Source organism: Phodopus roborovskii, unplaced genomic scaffold (assembly GCF_943737965.1).
Source record: "Phodopus roborovskii unplaced genomic scaffold, PHOROB, whole genome shotgun sequence".
NCBI lineage: Eukaryota > Metazoa > Chordata > Mammalia > Rodentia > Cricetidae > Phodopus > Phodopus roborovskii.
The window spans coordinates 3,482,838-3,499,172 of record NW_026126442.1 but is presented as its reverse complement, the minus strand read 5'-3'; the positions used below and the strand labels follow the sequence as shown (position 1 = coordinate 3,499,172).

At 47.6% G+C, this 16,335-nt stretch overlaps 1 protein-coding gene across 1 annotated transcript; it reads right to left on the bottom strand.

The window, feature by feature from the left end:
• Positions 1-2,097: 2,097 nt before the first annotated feature.
• On the bottom strand, positions 2,098-14,721 carry Nans (N-acetylneuraminate synthase). The gene is made up of 6 exons (XM_051187745.1): positions 14,575-14,721; positions 11,093-11,308; positions 7,050-7,149; positions 6,008-6,162; positions 3,722-3,988; positions 2,098-2,339 (listed from the first exon to the last, which is right to left on the bottom strand). The coding sequence occupies exons 1-6, from the start codon at positions 14,704-14,706 to the stop codon at positions 2,130-2,132; spliced, it is 1,080 nt and encodes a 359-aa protein (XP_051043702.1). The 5' UTR covers positions 14,707-14,721; the 3' UTR covers positions 2,098-2,129.
• Between the last annotated feature and the right edge of the window lie 1,614 nt (positions 14,722-16,335).

Below are 16,335 nucleotides of genomic sequence, written 5' to 3'. Positions count from 1 at the left end.
ATATCAGGCAGCTCATAACTGCTTGTAACTCCAGCTCCAGGGGATCTGAAACTCTTGGCCTGTGAGGGCATTCGCAAACACGCACACACTCTCTCTTAAAAAGATAAGGTTGAGTAGTATGAACACAAAGATTAAGAACTTGAAAAGGAAAAGGGGACTGGAAAGATGGCACAGAGGTTAAGAGCACTCACTGCTCTTTCAGACGACCTGGGTTCAATTCCCAGCACATACATGGCAGTTCACAATTGTCTAACCCCAGGTCCAGGAGATTCAAGACCCTTACGCAAACATACATGCACTAAACGTATGTGCACCAATACACACACACACACACACACACACACACATACACACACCAGGCAGTGGTGGTACAAGTCTTTAATCCCAGCACTCAGGAAGCAGAGGCAGGTGGATCTGAGTTTGAAGCCAGCCTGGTCTACAAAGTGAGTTCTAAGACAACCAGAGCTACACAGAGGAATCCTGTCTGGAAACACCAACACACATACACACACACGCACACACACACCACCTTGAAAAGAAGCATATGAAGAGAAGTCTCAGCAGTCAAGAGCAAAATTTTTGCTCTTGCAGAGATCCCTGGTTCAGTTCTCATCGTGTACATAGCTCATAACTGTAATTCTAGTAAGGGAATCTGATGACCTCTTTTGACCTCCATTGGTATATACATATATACATAAAATAAAAATAAACCTTTAAAGAGAGAAAGGGCTTAAGGTGGCTTGATAGGTAAGAGTGCTTGCTGCTTAAGGACCGGGACCTGAGTTCAGATCTCAGTAACCAAGTAAAAAGCCAGGCCTGGCAGAGACAGATTTCTGGAGCCTGCTAGATGCCTGCACAGCTAATGCTGTCTCAAATAAAATTGACAGTGATAAAGTAGGACATCTGACCTCTGCAAACATACACAAAATGGGGGGGAGGGGGAAGGGTGTGGCTAATGGGCCAGTGATAAGAGGTCAGCTGGTAAATAGGAATGCTTCCAAGTCTGATGACCTCAGTTTGATCCTTGGGACCAACACTGTGGAGGGAGAGAACTGACTCCCACAAGTCATTCTCTGTAACTCACGCACACATACACGTACACAAAAATAAATGTGGGTCTTGTGTGGGGGCATATACCTTGATCCTCAGCACTCAGGAGGCAGAGGCAATCAGATCTCAGAGTTCAAGTCCAGTCTGGTCTACATAGCAAGTTCCATGCCAGCCAGGGATATAGAATGAGATCCTGTCTCAGAATAAATAAATAAATAAATAAATAAATAAATAAATAAATAAAATAAATGAAGACAAGAAGATAGTTGAAAAGAACAAAATGATTAATCTCAGCATCGATTCCAAAGAACAAAGTGAAATGTGACAACGAACATCTATAAAAGGAAGTCAAACAATGGAGTCTTTGTGCCTGAGTTGGTAATCTGCAATATGTGACAAGACACTACGGTGATTATGGCAGGGATCATTTCTGCATCCCCTCTCACACCTGAGACATGCAAGCTCCACCTCCACACCGCCGCCCCTCACACAGATAGACTGTTCTTCCCGGATTCACATTTCCCTTCGAACAGTTGCCTCACTGATCCACCATATGCACCATGCATTAGCATGCACCTGCCCCATCTGAGGACTAGCCCTCTGAGGAAGGGGCTGGATGCTTGGAGCCATGTCCCTAGGCCTCTGATGGTAACTGACACAGAGTGTGCCCTGAGGATTTGCCAAAGGGAAATTTGCTCTCTCCCAACCTTTACTCAGAGACAGTCGAGTCCATTTCTGCCCAGGAAGTCTAATGCAAAGTGACCACTATTCAGTACTCTGGGATCTCAGAAGCAGAGGAGGGAATTCAACTGTCTGAGGAATCAAGACTTCAGGTTCCTGGAGCTGCTCTGTAGGTGGGAACATGAAGGATTAAGGTCACAACAGAGCTACACAGAAACCCTGAAGGAGCTACATTTGCTCTGGGCCACCTTCTCTGGCTGGACACCTCAAAGTAGAATGGCCTCATTGGCTCTTCCTTTCCAATGGACTGGACAAAGGTGGCCACCGTGACGGTGTGCACCCAAAACACTGGACAGTAGTGAAGGGTTGGCTGAGAAGCCAGGGCGTGGCACTTTATTTTAAGATTTGATTTTCTTGCTGTGATTTTCCACAGAGTCTTCCAGGATTGTGTCATCTTCTTCAACAGTGACCAGCACCTTTTTGCCCACTAGGTTGAAGATGTCTTCAGGAGGATAGCCTTTGGGCTCCCCCACCTTCACAGTGAGCATGTCCAGGGTCAGGATGGTGCCTTCGGGGATTTTCACTTTGGCCACCACAGACTTGCCCAGCTGTGGACACAGGAAGATCAGTGTCAGAACCTAGAAATAACTCCTGCACACTTGACGCCCCTGTCAATGGACACTCACAGAAGGACTTTAGTCACCACAATGCCCAGAGCAGCTCCTCACAGCCAGTGTCAGGTGACAACTCAGATGAGGAGAGAAAGGCCTTTCCAGTAATACAGCACAAAGGGCAGGGCAGCCAGATAGATCCAGGTTCAATACCTATGGGCCTGAAGAGCTGTGCTTGGTCTCCCTGTTAAAGGTGCTGGCACCTTGTCAGAATATTAACAGAGTGGGGCACAGCATGCTCCCAGCGCATGACAACTGTGATTCCTTTTGTCCCTGTCTAGTTAACATCTCAGGGGAAACTAAAGTCAAAAGAAGGCAGGCAGTTTGGTCAAGCTGCCAAGAGCCAAGGTGAGAACCTAAAAGAGGGTTATGGAGGGCTCGTGAGCAATGAGGTGACTGTTATTCAGACGGCAAGGGGTGCCCAGGAAAGGGTTAGGACAGGCAGATGGGAGACCAAGGGCTGGCTTACAACCAGCATCTCAGTCTCGCCCGCATTTACTCACATAAGAGCCTCCAAGTTCTAACCCTGCTTGGACCTTAGCGCCAGGAGAAGCTGTGTGAATCGCTGATTATCATACTGTGGCTCTTGGTGTGGCTAACCCTCCGCTCTAAACACTACATTTCACGCCCAGCTCCTGTAACGCTCATTCCAGTCTCTTGCACAACTCGCAGTTATATTCTTTTACTGCTGTCTCCACAGCACAGGAGCACCTATGGGGCAGGGGGCGGCAGCGCAGCAGCTTTTCTCCCATGAAATAAAAGATGACAACACCTCTCATGTATACCCAGTGTCTGGCCTCTGCCCTGACCCATACTACTCCTGGGACCGGGACTCCTGGCTCTAAACTCACAAGGGCAGAAAGGTCCAGGCCACAGCTTCCAAGAAGCTGGGAGGCATGCCTCAGCCTCACCATCACTGCCCAGTAGCCCCACACAATGGCCGTGGCCACCCACCCAGTGCCCCTTATACTTAGGACTGCCCAGGTTCTCTTTCCAATGCCTCAGAATATGCCTACTCCAAGTGTCCAGGTTTGGCCATCTTAGGACATCACTTGAGCCAAGGCCACAGGCTTCAGAGACTTAGAAAAGCTAATGTGACCAGAGGTGGCTGAAAAGCCTGAACTGCTCTTGTGTAACCCATCACCAGGCTGCTCCCACAGCCTAATGACACTCAGATGGGGTGGGGGGTAATAACATCCCTTCACCCTGTCATCTGGTCAGGCTCAGACAGGCCATACTAAGCCCACCTCCTAGCCAAGTGTGCCATTCCCGCCTCAGGACAGCGAGGCTAGGCAGTCACAGAGTCCGGCAGCACCCACCTTCTCATTGCAGGCCATCTCACAGGGCAGCAGCTGCTTTGTTGGAGAGCCCAATGCCCGCTCCACCAGGCGCACAGACCGCACCAACTCCGCCAGTTCTCCAGGCTCCAGGGAGGCTGAGTGGTCACTCCCCTTCCAGGTTTTGTCCAAAGTTATGTGACGTTCCAACACCTTGGCCCCCAGAGCCACTGCAGCTACTGATATGGCAATGCCTGTCTCGTGTCCAGAGTACCCTATGGGGATGTCGGGAAACAGCTTCTGATATTCCTATAAAATAGACAAGGGGAGTAGTTACTCTTCGGGAGCTTTACACATGCTCTCGTCAGAGAGATCTGACCGGCACCCTACTTCAGCCACTCCCAGGCAGAGCAGCCAGGGGTGGGAAGAATAAAAGCATCCAATGAGAGTTGTTGGGAACAGGGAGGGCACCCGCTGTACCTGCTGGTTTTATGCCAACTGACATAGGCCAGAGAAGGGGGAGCCTCAATTGAGAAAATGCCTCCATAAGATCTGGCTGTAAGGAATGTTCCTACTTAGTGATCGATGGGGAAGAGCCCAGCCCACTGTGGGTGGTGCCAACTCTGGGTTCTATAAGAAAGCAGGCTGAGCAAGCCAGGTGGGGCAAGCCAGTAAGCAGCATCCTCCATGGCCTCTGTGTCAGTTCCCGGTCTGTGTGAGTTCCTGTCCTCACTGATTTGATGACGAACTGTTATATGAAACTGTGCGTGAAATAAACCCTTTCCTCCCCAAGTTACTGGGTCATGGTGTTCGGTTGCAGCAGCAGAAACCCTAAGACACCCACCACACTGTAAGTTACTGTTGTCATTGACAATGCCTTCTGTGGGCCATGGAGACGGCTCAGAGGGTGAAGGCAAGCGCCTGCCATCAAGTCTGATGAGAAGTTTGATCCCTGCAAGCTGTCCAATGAAAGGAGAAAACCAGCTCCCACCGGCTGACTGCTATACACTTACCATGATGTGTACACACACCTATATTCATACACATACATAAATTCAAAACGTTTTACTAAGCCAACACCTTGTGTGGATGTTTAATCCTGTGTAGAACAAGAAAAACAACATAACTGAAATGGAATGCCTGAGCTCACCCCAAAAGCTCACCACATTTAATGAGTTGTACTGCTGAAAAACCAAGTGTGCTGCACATAAAAACATCAATGATACACACAGCCCGGGCCCAAAACATTCCGTTGGTGGGAATGCTGAGTAGTTAATGTTATCTATAATTCACCTAATGCACCAAAGACCTTCTCAGATGAGTAAGTGCTGTCAGTGATGGTGGCCAGAACACTGAAGCCCAGCAGGAAGAGGCAGGTGGAATGCAGTAGCAGATTAGGAATGTTGGATGGCTAACATCTCATGATAAGATTATAGGCTGCAGCTGGACAGTGGTAGCACAAGCTTTTAGTCCCAGCACTCTGGAGGCAGAGGCAGGCGGTAATGAATTCAAGTTCCAAGACAACCAGATAAATCCTGTCTCAAACACCCCCCCCCAAAAAAAGAGTACAGACTACTAGGCCAGGGAGTTCTGCTGTTACAGGATGGGCTGGCAAAGTCACTCTCCCCAGGTAGCGATGTCCAGAGGGAGGACGGCATAGGACTTCTAATGAGAGGAAAATCAGGAGAGTACCTGGAATCAAATTAATTATATTAATCTATGGAAGCTTTAATCCCAGCCCTTGGGGGGCAAAAGCAGGTAGATCCCTTTGAGTTTGAAGCCAGCCTGGTATACAGAGTAATAGGCTAGATAGATCTATACAGTGAGACCTTGCAAAAAAAAAGAAAAGAAAGAAGATTAAAACGTATATGAAGAAAAATCATGATACAGCTAGGAATTGGTGGCACACACCTTTAATCCCAGCACTCAGGAGGCAGAGGCAGGCAGATCTCTGTGAATTCAAGGCCAGCCTGGTCTACAGAGCAAGTTCCAGGACAGGATCCAAAGCCACATAGAGAAACCCTGCCTTGAAAAACCAAAAGGAAAGAAAGAAAGAAAAATCATGAGGCATCCCCACAAAAAAACTAAGATTGGTGTCATACATTTTAATCTGCAGTCCCCCTCCTTTGTGCCTGGGTCTAATTTGATTCTGTCACTCTACGACAGGATCTGTAAATTTACAAAGTGTGCCAGGGATGGTTATAACAAAGGCTAGGGCTACAGATGGCTCAGCAGAACACCTGGTTGTCAGGCCCTGATTCAACCCCCAGCACTGCAAATGAACACTCGGAAGGGAACGGGTCAGTAAGACCCTCACTTCACACTCACCAAGATGACGCGCAGGTTGGCATCCTCCGGCTGCAGTGGGTATGCACTTGTGCACTGGAGGAAGCAGAAGTTGGGGTTCAGGGGCTTCACGATCTGATAGACTTGCTTCATGGTGTCCATTGACTGCATCCCACTGGAGATCACCATAGGACGACCTGAAGAACCGGCACCTTCTTCACAGGGCTCAGACTCCCCCACCCACATCTCCTAAGACACCACACAGCAACTGACAGGGAAGTCCACTTCCTCTGCCTCTTGCTCCAGCAAAGGGAAGCACACCGTGGGAAAGAGAGGCGTCCCTACAGACCAAGGGACTGCACAGTACAGAACAGGTTTCACCTTAGTCTATGAATCCCAAATCCAAATACTCCAAAGCCTGGAACTCCCCTGCTCAAAAGCATTCAGGATGAAGGAGACACAACCTGCAGTGTGGTAGATTCCTAAGCACCGCTGAGACAGGTCGAGAGCTACCAGCTTAGAGCTGGCCTGCATGGAGCCCTGTCCTCAGGGCTCTGATACTTTGCCTACGACACAAGTACAGAATGTGCTGGTAGCGTGACCTGCTTCCAACCCAGGTTTGTAATGAGGATCAACTCAGATCATTCACACTGGGAAATGGAGACATAAGGGAGGAGACTCCTACAGGGGCTGGGGGTGTGGCTCAGGGTGGAACACTCATATCCGGTGCACAGGACACAGGGCTCAGTCCCTAGCACTGCCCTAAAACAAAAGGGCAGAGGGTTTCTAGAATGTGTCTCCAAAGCTGGTTGTGGTGGCACACACCTTTAATCCAGCACCCGGGAGGCAAGGGCAGGCAGATCTCTACAAGTCTGAAGCCAGCCTGGGCTACATAGCAGGTTCCAGGCCAATCAGGCTACATTGTGACACTCTGTCTCAAAAAAAAAAAAAAAAAAAAAAAAAAAAAAAAACCAGAATGAAAATCAGAGACAGATGAGTCTCCATGAATACAATTACAATGATGGGCCACTAGGGAGCAGAAACACGAAGTTTGGTCTCTGGCTTTAAGAAAAACGACACTTACCTTTCTTGGCTGTCTTCTCCAGATAAGGAAAATTGTTAGTGTCACCAGATCCAACTTTGAAAAACGGAACATTCAGTTCATGCAGAAACTCAACTGCCATCTACAAAACAATGAGAGCGAGTGTCCTTTACCATTGTTCACCCTTGCCTTCATGGTACAGGATGGGTGACTAGAGGAATGGAGTGCAGGAGACTAAAAACAGGGGGGGTGGGGAGGCCTTGGGTTGTGGAGGTCCTGCTTAGGAATAGTGCCTCATTTTGCAGCCCACCTGGGGAACCAGTGCCACCTAGTGGCCATTTTGAAAACTGCCACCTTGGTTCATCACCCTGCAAAGGTGCAAACCTTGCTACTTGCAAGATCCTGCCTTGAGAGCCTGTAGACCTTCAGGCCTGGTCACAGCACAGTGGCTTTCCTCCCAGGGGGCTGCTGGCTTCCTCTGACCTGCCCTACTGCTGTTAGACCCCTTTCCTGGAGCAAGCCAGACAGACCTACCACTTCCTCTTTTCAGTTTGCCTTGAAATGCAATCAATCATAGCTCTTCAGACGCCTGAGGCATGGAACATGCCACCCCACCCCCCAGCAGACTGCCAGCTATGGCTCCCAGGAGAGATGGTCCTGGGTCTACCAAACTGGTTTGACTTAGGATACATTTCTTTGCTTTTTAAGACAGGCTCATATTATTCTAGGCTGGCCTGGAACTTGCTATGTAGCTTATACTGACCTCCAACTTTTGATTCTCCTGCCTCAGTCTTCCAAGGGCTAGTATTACAGGCATCACCAACACACCTGGTTGACTGACTCAGAGCTGTTTAAACTTCAGTAAGAGCAGACAGTGGGCATGGCTTCATACGCCTTTGATCCCAGCACTGGGGAGGCCAAAGCAGGTGGATCTCTGTGAGTCTGACATCAGCCTGGTCTACAGTGAGTTCCAGGACAGCCTCCAAAAGCTACAGAGAAATCCTGTCTCAAAAAAACAAACAACAAAACAAAACAACCCCCCCCAAAAAAACCCACAAATAAAACACAAACAGATATTAGGTGCTCATAGAACCTTTCTGTGTGTACACTATAAGAAACTACTAATCTAAGGAAGGGGTAACAGAAAGAGGAAGACTAGTACTTCTCTGTTTTGAAAATAACAGCACCATATTACAGCCCAGGCTAGCCTCAAAATTGCCTCCCTCCTATCCCTGCTTTGAGTGCTGGGATTCCAGGCATGCTCCATCACACTGAGGAATTAGAACTTTTCCAAAGCCCCTTTGGCTGGGATCATGCAGGAAAAAGCCCATGATGATTAACAGGGGAACAGAGGGGTAAGTGACCACTGGGGAGCTATGATTGAAAATAATAATAATAATAACGGTGTGTCTAGCTATGAACAATAATAATAACAACAACAACAACCTAGAAGGAGTTTCTGTGTCTGCAGAGACTAATGAACCAACTGGAATTTCAGTACTGCCAACAGATTGGAATTTTCAAGTTCAGAGGCTAATTACTTTATCTTGGGCTAGTTTTAGCCTTGCCCCACTATATATCTGAACTAACACCTCATGGTAATATATAAAAACCTCAGACAGGTAGTGGTAGCACAATTCTTTAAGTCCCAGCACTCGGGACACAGAGGCAGGTGAATCTTTGCGTTCTAGGCCAGCCTGGTCTATAGACTGAGTTACAAGACAGCCAGGGCTACAGAAAGAAACTTTGTCTCAAAAAATCAAAAATAAATAAGTAAGTGAGTAAACAAATACCTCTTAGAAGCTATTAACTTAGCAGAATACTGGTGGGCCAATCCAAGAGTTAAATGTCATCAGACAGCATCTTGGGCCTATAGAACGGCTCCCCCATTGAATTATACCCACCTCTCTGGTGTACTCACCAATATATTTTAAAGCTGCTCTAATTTATGACTCTTTGTTCTGTAAAACTATAAAAACCCTGTAAGACAACTTCCACGTTGGAGCACGGAATTTGGGGTAACCTACGTGTGTTCTCAGGCCATGGTCACTCAGAATGGCTCCAGAATAAACTGTCTCTTGTTCCATTTAGGATGAGAGCTGTGGTTTTTATGTCAACAGAGCACAGAACCAAAAAGGACGGGCCAGCCCTGTCACAGGCAGCAGGCAACAGGCAACCAGAAGAAGGAGGTGGACAGGACCGAGTGAGTGCAGGGGCAAGAGCAGAGGGAGGTGGCTCTGTGGTCACCGTCACTGAGCAGGTGCCCTTCACACATCCCAGGCTCACAGCTGCCGCTTACTGCAGCAACACTGAGCTTTCTTTGGCTGAAAGAAAGTGCCCACTTCCGAGGCACTCCCTCCTAAAAAGTGTCCTGGGAACTTCTGCCAGGCCTTGACCTTTCCTGAGCACACAGAGAACACCTGAGAAACGAGGCACCTATAAATGCCATCATAATGTAGCCGGGGAGTTACCCCTGGGAGCCACCTGCTTCAGAAACAGAGGTGGGAGACACAGAAGGACAGACAGAACCCAACCAAGCCAGCCCTCAAGAGGCTGACCAGGAAATGCTAACTTGGCAAAGAACGATCAATTCACTCTTTGTAAAGGCTTTATACACCCATTTCCCCCTCGCTGCCCTTTCTCCTCCCTACCTGTGCCCAAGGACAGCCATGACACCAACTGCCAGAGGAATCTCCTTCCCAAAAGGCAGAGGGAAACCCCAGCAGGTTTTCAGTACAGAAAAGCAGTACTGTTTCTGGCTTGCAGGCTGTTTTGGCCTGGCTCACCACCAAGAGCTAGGACTATTAGTCTTTTCAATTTTTTAAAAATTTCCCTTTTGAGGTTTTGTTTGTTTGTTTGTCTTTTCCATGCTGGAAGAAGAAAAGCAACAGGATCTCGCTTTGTAGCTCTGCCTGAAACCCACTCTACAGCATAGGTTGGTTTTGAACTCACAATAGTCTTCCCACCTACACTTACCAGTGCTGGAATGAAAGGCACAGGCCACCATTTGAGGCTTCCTGCCTTTTGCAAGGATCAGTGCTTACAATTACAAACATATTCTGGGATACGTTTTATGAACCAAGTGTAGTAGGGCACACCTTCAGCCTCAACCTTGAGGAAGTAGAGGCAGGTAGATCTTCATGAGTTCCGGGTCAGCCTCATCTACATAGCAGTTTCCAATAAGGTTACATAGTAAGACACAAACACACACACACACAGATAGAGAGAGAGTGTGTGTGTGTGTACACGTGCGCAAGCACACTTTCAACCATCTAACTAAAGCAATGAAAAACTATTCCAAGTAAAAGCACGTCCCTAAGTCCACCTTAATGTCCATTTTTAGAAAACAACTCTAAGGAAGCAACTGAAGACACCTGCAAAAGATGCTCACCTTGGCATTTGCTTTGTTTTGAGACAATCTCATATACTTCAGGCTGGCCTCAAACTTACTATGTAGCTGAGGTTGCCCTGAACTAATTCTCCCAAATACTAGAGTTAAAAGTGGGGGCCACCAAGCCTGGTTCAGCGTCATTTATCAGTATAAAAGTACTAGCCAGGAGGTGATAGTGTATGCCTTTAATCCCAGTACTCAGGAGGCGGAGGTAGAGGGATCTCTTTAAATTCGAGGCCAGCCTGGTCTACAGGACAGCCAGGGTTATAATAAAGAGCCTGTTTCCAAAAATAAAAGAGAGAGAGAGAGGGAAATTATAGTGCAAAGTGGATCTGAGGCCTATCTAGTACCAGCTGGACCATTCTAGGATGTCAGTACAGCAAGCCTCTGAGCCACTTCCCTGAGGGTGATACCAACAGCACCCCAGAGAGCCAGTCAGAGCTGTCTGGTGAAGTACACTGGTTCCCAATCTAAACCATATTCTAAATGGGAGAGCCTGGCCCAGCTCAGCTGTCTCAGAGTGAAGGATGCTGGAATCCATCGTGGCTACTCTGATGTAGGGGCACTGTTTTTAAACTATGGTACCCTTCTCTGACTTGACTTCCTACTCAGCTGGACATAATTAAGGTGAGCAGAGCTAGAGCAGACTTTGCACTGAAAGCTGCCTGCATCCCACAAGTGGCTGAGCGCTCACCTCGTCCATGCCAGAGGCAGTGAAGAAGATGCCAATCTCCTGAGCGTAGCGCTGCAGCTCCTTGTACTGGGCGTGACTGAATTCCAGATGCCGTTTATGCTCCCCATATGTCGTTCCCCACGAATGCTTCGAAGTATATGGTCTCTCCAGGGCCTTCCGGTTAAACTTGAACTCCAACTCACTTTTCTGAAACTTTGCGCAGTCAGCCCCGCACTCCTGTAACACACAGTAGGACATTTTCAGTGGCCTGGAGCGGAAGACATCATTATACCTAGAAAAAATGGAGTGGGGCTGAAAGGGTGCTCAGTGGGTGAAGTGAGATCTCAAGGGGTGAAGTTAAATCCACACCACCCAGTAAAAGAGCCAGACTCCCCTGGCTGGGGCTTGCTGACCGAATCGTGAGCAATATGTTCAGGGGAGAAACCTTGTCTCAAAAACTAAGGTGGAGGGCAGGTAAAAATGGCTCATCAGATAAAGATGCTTGCCATCAAGCCTGACAAACTGAGTTCTATCCCAGGTCCCACATAGTAGAAGAACAGAACTCTTAAAAGTTGTGTTCAGACCTCTAAACCAGCACAGTGGCATGTATACACATACATGAGTGTTCTTGGAAGTACACCACACACACATACATACATACATACATACACACACACACACACACACACACACAAATACATAGTGAGAAAAGTCTCATTAAATAGTCTGGACTGGCCTGGAAATTGCTTTGTAGACCAGGACGGCCTCAAACTTACAGTGGTCCTCCTGTCTCTGCTTCCTGTGTGTTAGGATTAAAGGTGTGGGCCACTACAACAGGCTTACATAAAAGTCCTTTTTAAAAAGAAAAAGAGAGTTGGGTAGTGGTGGCAAACACCTTTGATCCCAGCATTCAGGAGACAGAGACAGCAGATCTCTAAGTTTAAGGCCAGCCTGGTCTACAGAGTGAGTTCCAGGACAGTCAGGGCTATACAGAGAAACCCTGCCTCAACAAAAGAAAAAAAAGAAAGAAAAAAACCTTTTAAGCCAGGTATAGTGGTGTGTGTCTTTGAGCCCAGACACTTAGGAAACAGTGGCAAAGGCAGGTAGAACTCTGACTTGGAGGTCAGCCTGGTCTACATAGCACGTTCCAGGACTACATAGTTTTGATCCTGTCTTGAAAAGAAAAGAAAGAAAAACAAAAATAAAAAGTCCTTTTAATATGTATTTTATTGGCCTGGTGAAACATCTCAGCTGGTAAGTGCTCAGCCATCAAGCCTGATGACCTGCGTTCGATCCCTGAGACCCACGTGTGGGAGTGCACTCTAAATGTAATAAAACAAAAAACACACTCATCACAGAGCAAGTGCGCTTGTACACTACAAACCCCAGGCACTAAATTTACAAATGTGCCTCGTGCTACCAATGGCAGCGAAGTCAAAATGCAGGGACTGTAAGAAATCCCCCTGCTTTGAACTTTAAAACACCACAGAAAGAGAGAGAAATAAGAAACACCCAAGGCCTAGAAAAGTCACCAGCTCAAGACCATTCAACCATTCAACTCTACACCCGGCCCCTTGTACTATAGCACAGCCCCAACCTTGTCACTGTGTCCCCAGCCCCAGTGCCCTCCAGGACTAAAGTGAAGGTGTGAGAGAAAAGCCATAACTGTGTTTGCTCGGTTTTTATGCCTCTAGGTATCTTTACAGCTTTGTCATACAAAGGGGTCACACCCTGGAAAAACAGGCCATTCCTCTGACTTTATAGAACAACGGCTGGAGACCTGTGTCTAAAAGCAAAAGATTAAAAAGTGTAAAGTTTTGAGATAAGGTCTCATTATATAGCCCTGACAGGCCTGGAACTTGCTCTCTAGATCAGGCTAGCCTCAAAATCACAGACATCTGCCAGCCCCTGCCTTCCACGTGCTAGGATCAAAGGTGGGCACCATCACAACCTGCCTTCTTTAAATCTTTAAAATGTAGCTGACAACAGGCTGTTGTAGAAATTAGAGGAGATGACGCTTAAAAGCACTTAGTTCGGTACCTCAGAATAAGAACCTAAAACTTGTTAGCAGTTACTGCTCCTAAATCCCTTTGAGATTCAATGGTACCACATTCACAAGACCACTTAATTTACCCTGAAGAAGGGTAAAATAAAACTGAATTTCAGACAATAGAAGTTAAGTGGTCAGCTACCTCTTTTTTGAAATGAATTTATTTACTGTATGTGTGTGTAGGTGTTTTGTCTGCATGTATGTCTGTGCGCTATGCCCAGTGTCTGCTGAGAGCAGAGGTGAGAAGATGGGGTACTGGGAATTGAACTCAGGCAGTCTGGAAGAGAAGCCAGTGCTCTTAACCACGGAGCCATCTCTCCAGCCCCAGGAACTGTGCAGTGTAATGGTGCATGCCTATAATCCCAGCACTTGGGAGATTGGGGCAGGAGAACTGCCACAAGAGCCTAGTCAATCTACAATACAAAGGGAGAGAGACTCTTGTCAACATGAACAACTAAAATCAATCCATTAAAAACAACAACAACAACAAACCAAGAAATCAGGGGACGGTTGAGGGCTAGAGTCACAGTGATGAACACTACAGTCTCTCTTTAAAGACCAGTTCATAACAGAATGGTTTAAATAATGTATGACAAGTCCCAAGAGAAGGCTTGCGTACATAAATAATCCCACCATTTGAAAGACAGAAGCAGATTAAGGGAGAGCCGAGGATCCATGGTGAGACCCAGGCTAGACCAGGTTAGAACGAGTCCTGTTTCAAAAAGACTAAAAACAAAACATGCGAGTCCTAGGGCTGGGGGCTGCGGTCGGGAGTGGCTGGAGAAATCACCCTTGCAGTCCTGACTAAAGAGTGGAGGTTTACTATGAGAAGTGGGGGAGTGCATACTCATATGCATCTAAGCATCTTAGCAGTGGTAGGTGGTCACCTAAGGAGCTCTGTGCCCTCTACCGTGCTTTACACTCCTTTCATTTGATGCTCATCACAACACAACGCCACGAAACCGGGTTTTCAAATCAGGCAGCTTAGGCTTACAGAGGTCCCCTAGCAGGATCTGCACTAGGAAACCTGCACTTTTCACCGCTTAGGACTGGCAGGTGAAAGAAAAGCCACAGCAACTTCCAACGGCCGTAGTTGGAAACCAATGTCTCCGGAGGATCTCCGAGGTGTCATATGACAAGCAGGAAGGGGTTGGGTACCTAAGATCCTGGTCTGGTAGAGAGCCCACGGACGGTGCCAGACAATGGAATAAACTAATGGAACCGGAAAAGGGAAGAAAAAGGTCGGGTCGGCAGGGAGGCGGAGAGGGCGAGTGAGCTCCTGGAAGACCGAGCTGGGGAACCGAGGCAAGTGAGACTCGGAGCACAGAACCAGAAAGCTCTCGCGACCAGGTTCTCCGGAGTCTCTCGTGAACTCTCCCAGATCCCTCCTCCTTCACTCGCCCCTAGGCTGCACCGTTCACCCCCCGCGGGCCCTTAGGGTCCCACCCCTCACCTTGGCAGTACGGATCATGCGCTTGGCTATGTCCAGGTCGCCCTGGTGGTTCTGGCCGATCTCCGCGATGATGAAGCACGGATGTTGCCCGCCCACCCAGCGCCCGGGACACAGTTCCAGTTCCAGAGGCATGATGTCTACTACCCGAGCCCGCGCGCTTCTCGTGGCGTTTCCGCACCCGCTGCACAGGCCCGCAGGTCCCGCCCTTCCACGTCAGCTGGCGGCCGCCGCACAGCCAATCCGCAGGCCCCGTCTCGCTTGATAGCCAATCGGAGCTTCCCTCGAGGAGAACCTGGAGAAGACCAATCCCTGCCCCTCCAGCACCCCGAGGCCAGTAGGCGGGATCCTGGGTTTGGCCACCGCCTCCAGGCATGGCTTGGTTTAAGCTAGATGCTAAGCACCAGAAGAGACTACACCCCATGATGCAGACAGGAAAACAGGTGGTCTAGAGTTCGAATCCAAGGTTCACAAGACATGGGAACCTTGCGAACATGAAAAGGAAAGAGAGCACCTCACCCAGAAATACAGGTGATAATCTCTGGTCAGCAACCTAGCAAGATTTTCTGCATAGTAACTAACGATGCACAGATTAAGATACACGGGACAAGGATAAAATATGGGTTATATATTTTATTCTGTGAGAAACCAATGACCTGCAAATTCCAGTTCCAAGGATCCACACCCAGGCTGCTCTCCATGACCAACCAAGTAGGGATCCAGGACCCCAGACCAGCCTACCTCAACAGACCTGTACCTGTGACCATGCCCAAATGACGTCTGGAGTAGTCAGTACAACAGGTGGATATCTCATTACAATTCCCCTTTTAGTCTAAAGAAAAGGTTTAGGCTTGATACAAAACTATATACAATGACAGTAAATATCAAGTGTGCTCTAGGAGAAGGCAAAGTAAGAACATACACACTTAAGACCTGTTGCCAGTGAGGCAACAAGAGCAAATGGCAAGAACCACACATCCAGTCCTAGGGTGCAGGCATAACAGAGATCTCTATAGAGTTGTCCTATTCTGGAAAGTTTAAGTATTGTACCTAATATTTCTATTTAAGAAGAGAGAGCAATAACAGTGACAGTCTAATCTTCAACCTCATTAAAGACCTGAGAAGGAAGATAGCAATAGGACAGGGTCAAGATGTGACCTCGAGAAGAGAGGACACATGAATCTGGCATTCTCGGTAAGAAAAGACCATGTAGAAATACATATATTAGTATATTAGTAATTATGGGTTGATAATTTAGACAGAGCTAGCCAATAAGAAAGGCTAGTAACTGGCCAACAGTTTCATAATTAATACAGTGCCTTTGTGTGTTATTTGGGCCTGATGAGGCTGTGGGACCAGGATGGTGGGAAAGTGCTCATAACAGTTAACAACTGCCATTTTCCCTTTGCAGCTGTAGCTTCCTAGAACTCTCACAAGAAGCCAAGTTTAGAAGGAAAGGACAGATACCTATCTCCACATGCAACCCTAGTGGCTCCTGGTTTTGCCTTATCAGGTTATAACTCCACCCAATGAGCCACCTCACTTATCAAGAGAGAGAAGGAAAGCAAGGAAAGGTTCCATGTGACCTTTTGAAATATAACATGGATGCACCAAAATGGTACTTATGGCTAATGCTAAGACAATCATGACTCTCCAGTCTTCTCCAGCATTTTACACTCTTCCCTGAAGCAGACACATAGAAGACAGTGTATAGAAACCATCCATCACAATAATTAGTATGGCACTGAAAATGTTTTTATGTAT

Coding starts and splice junctions, on each gene's coding strand:
- Nans (XM_051187745.1), bottom strand. CDS start 14,706: ATGCCTCTGGAACTGGAACTGTGTCCCGGGCGCTGGGTGGGCGGGCAA. Junction 11,309..14,574: donor GCATGATCCGTACTGCCAAG/GTGAGGGGTGGG, acceptor TGTGTGTTACAG/GAGTGCGGGGCTGACTGCGC. Junction 3,989..6,007: donor CCAACCTGCGCGTCATCTTG/GTGAGTGTGAAG, acceptor TCTATTTTATAG/GAATATCAGAAGCTGTTTCC.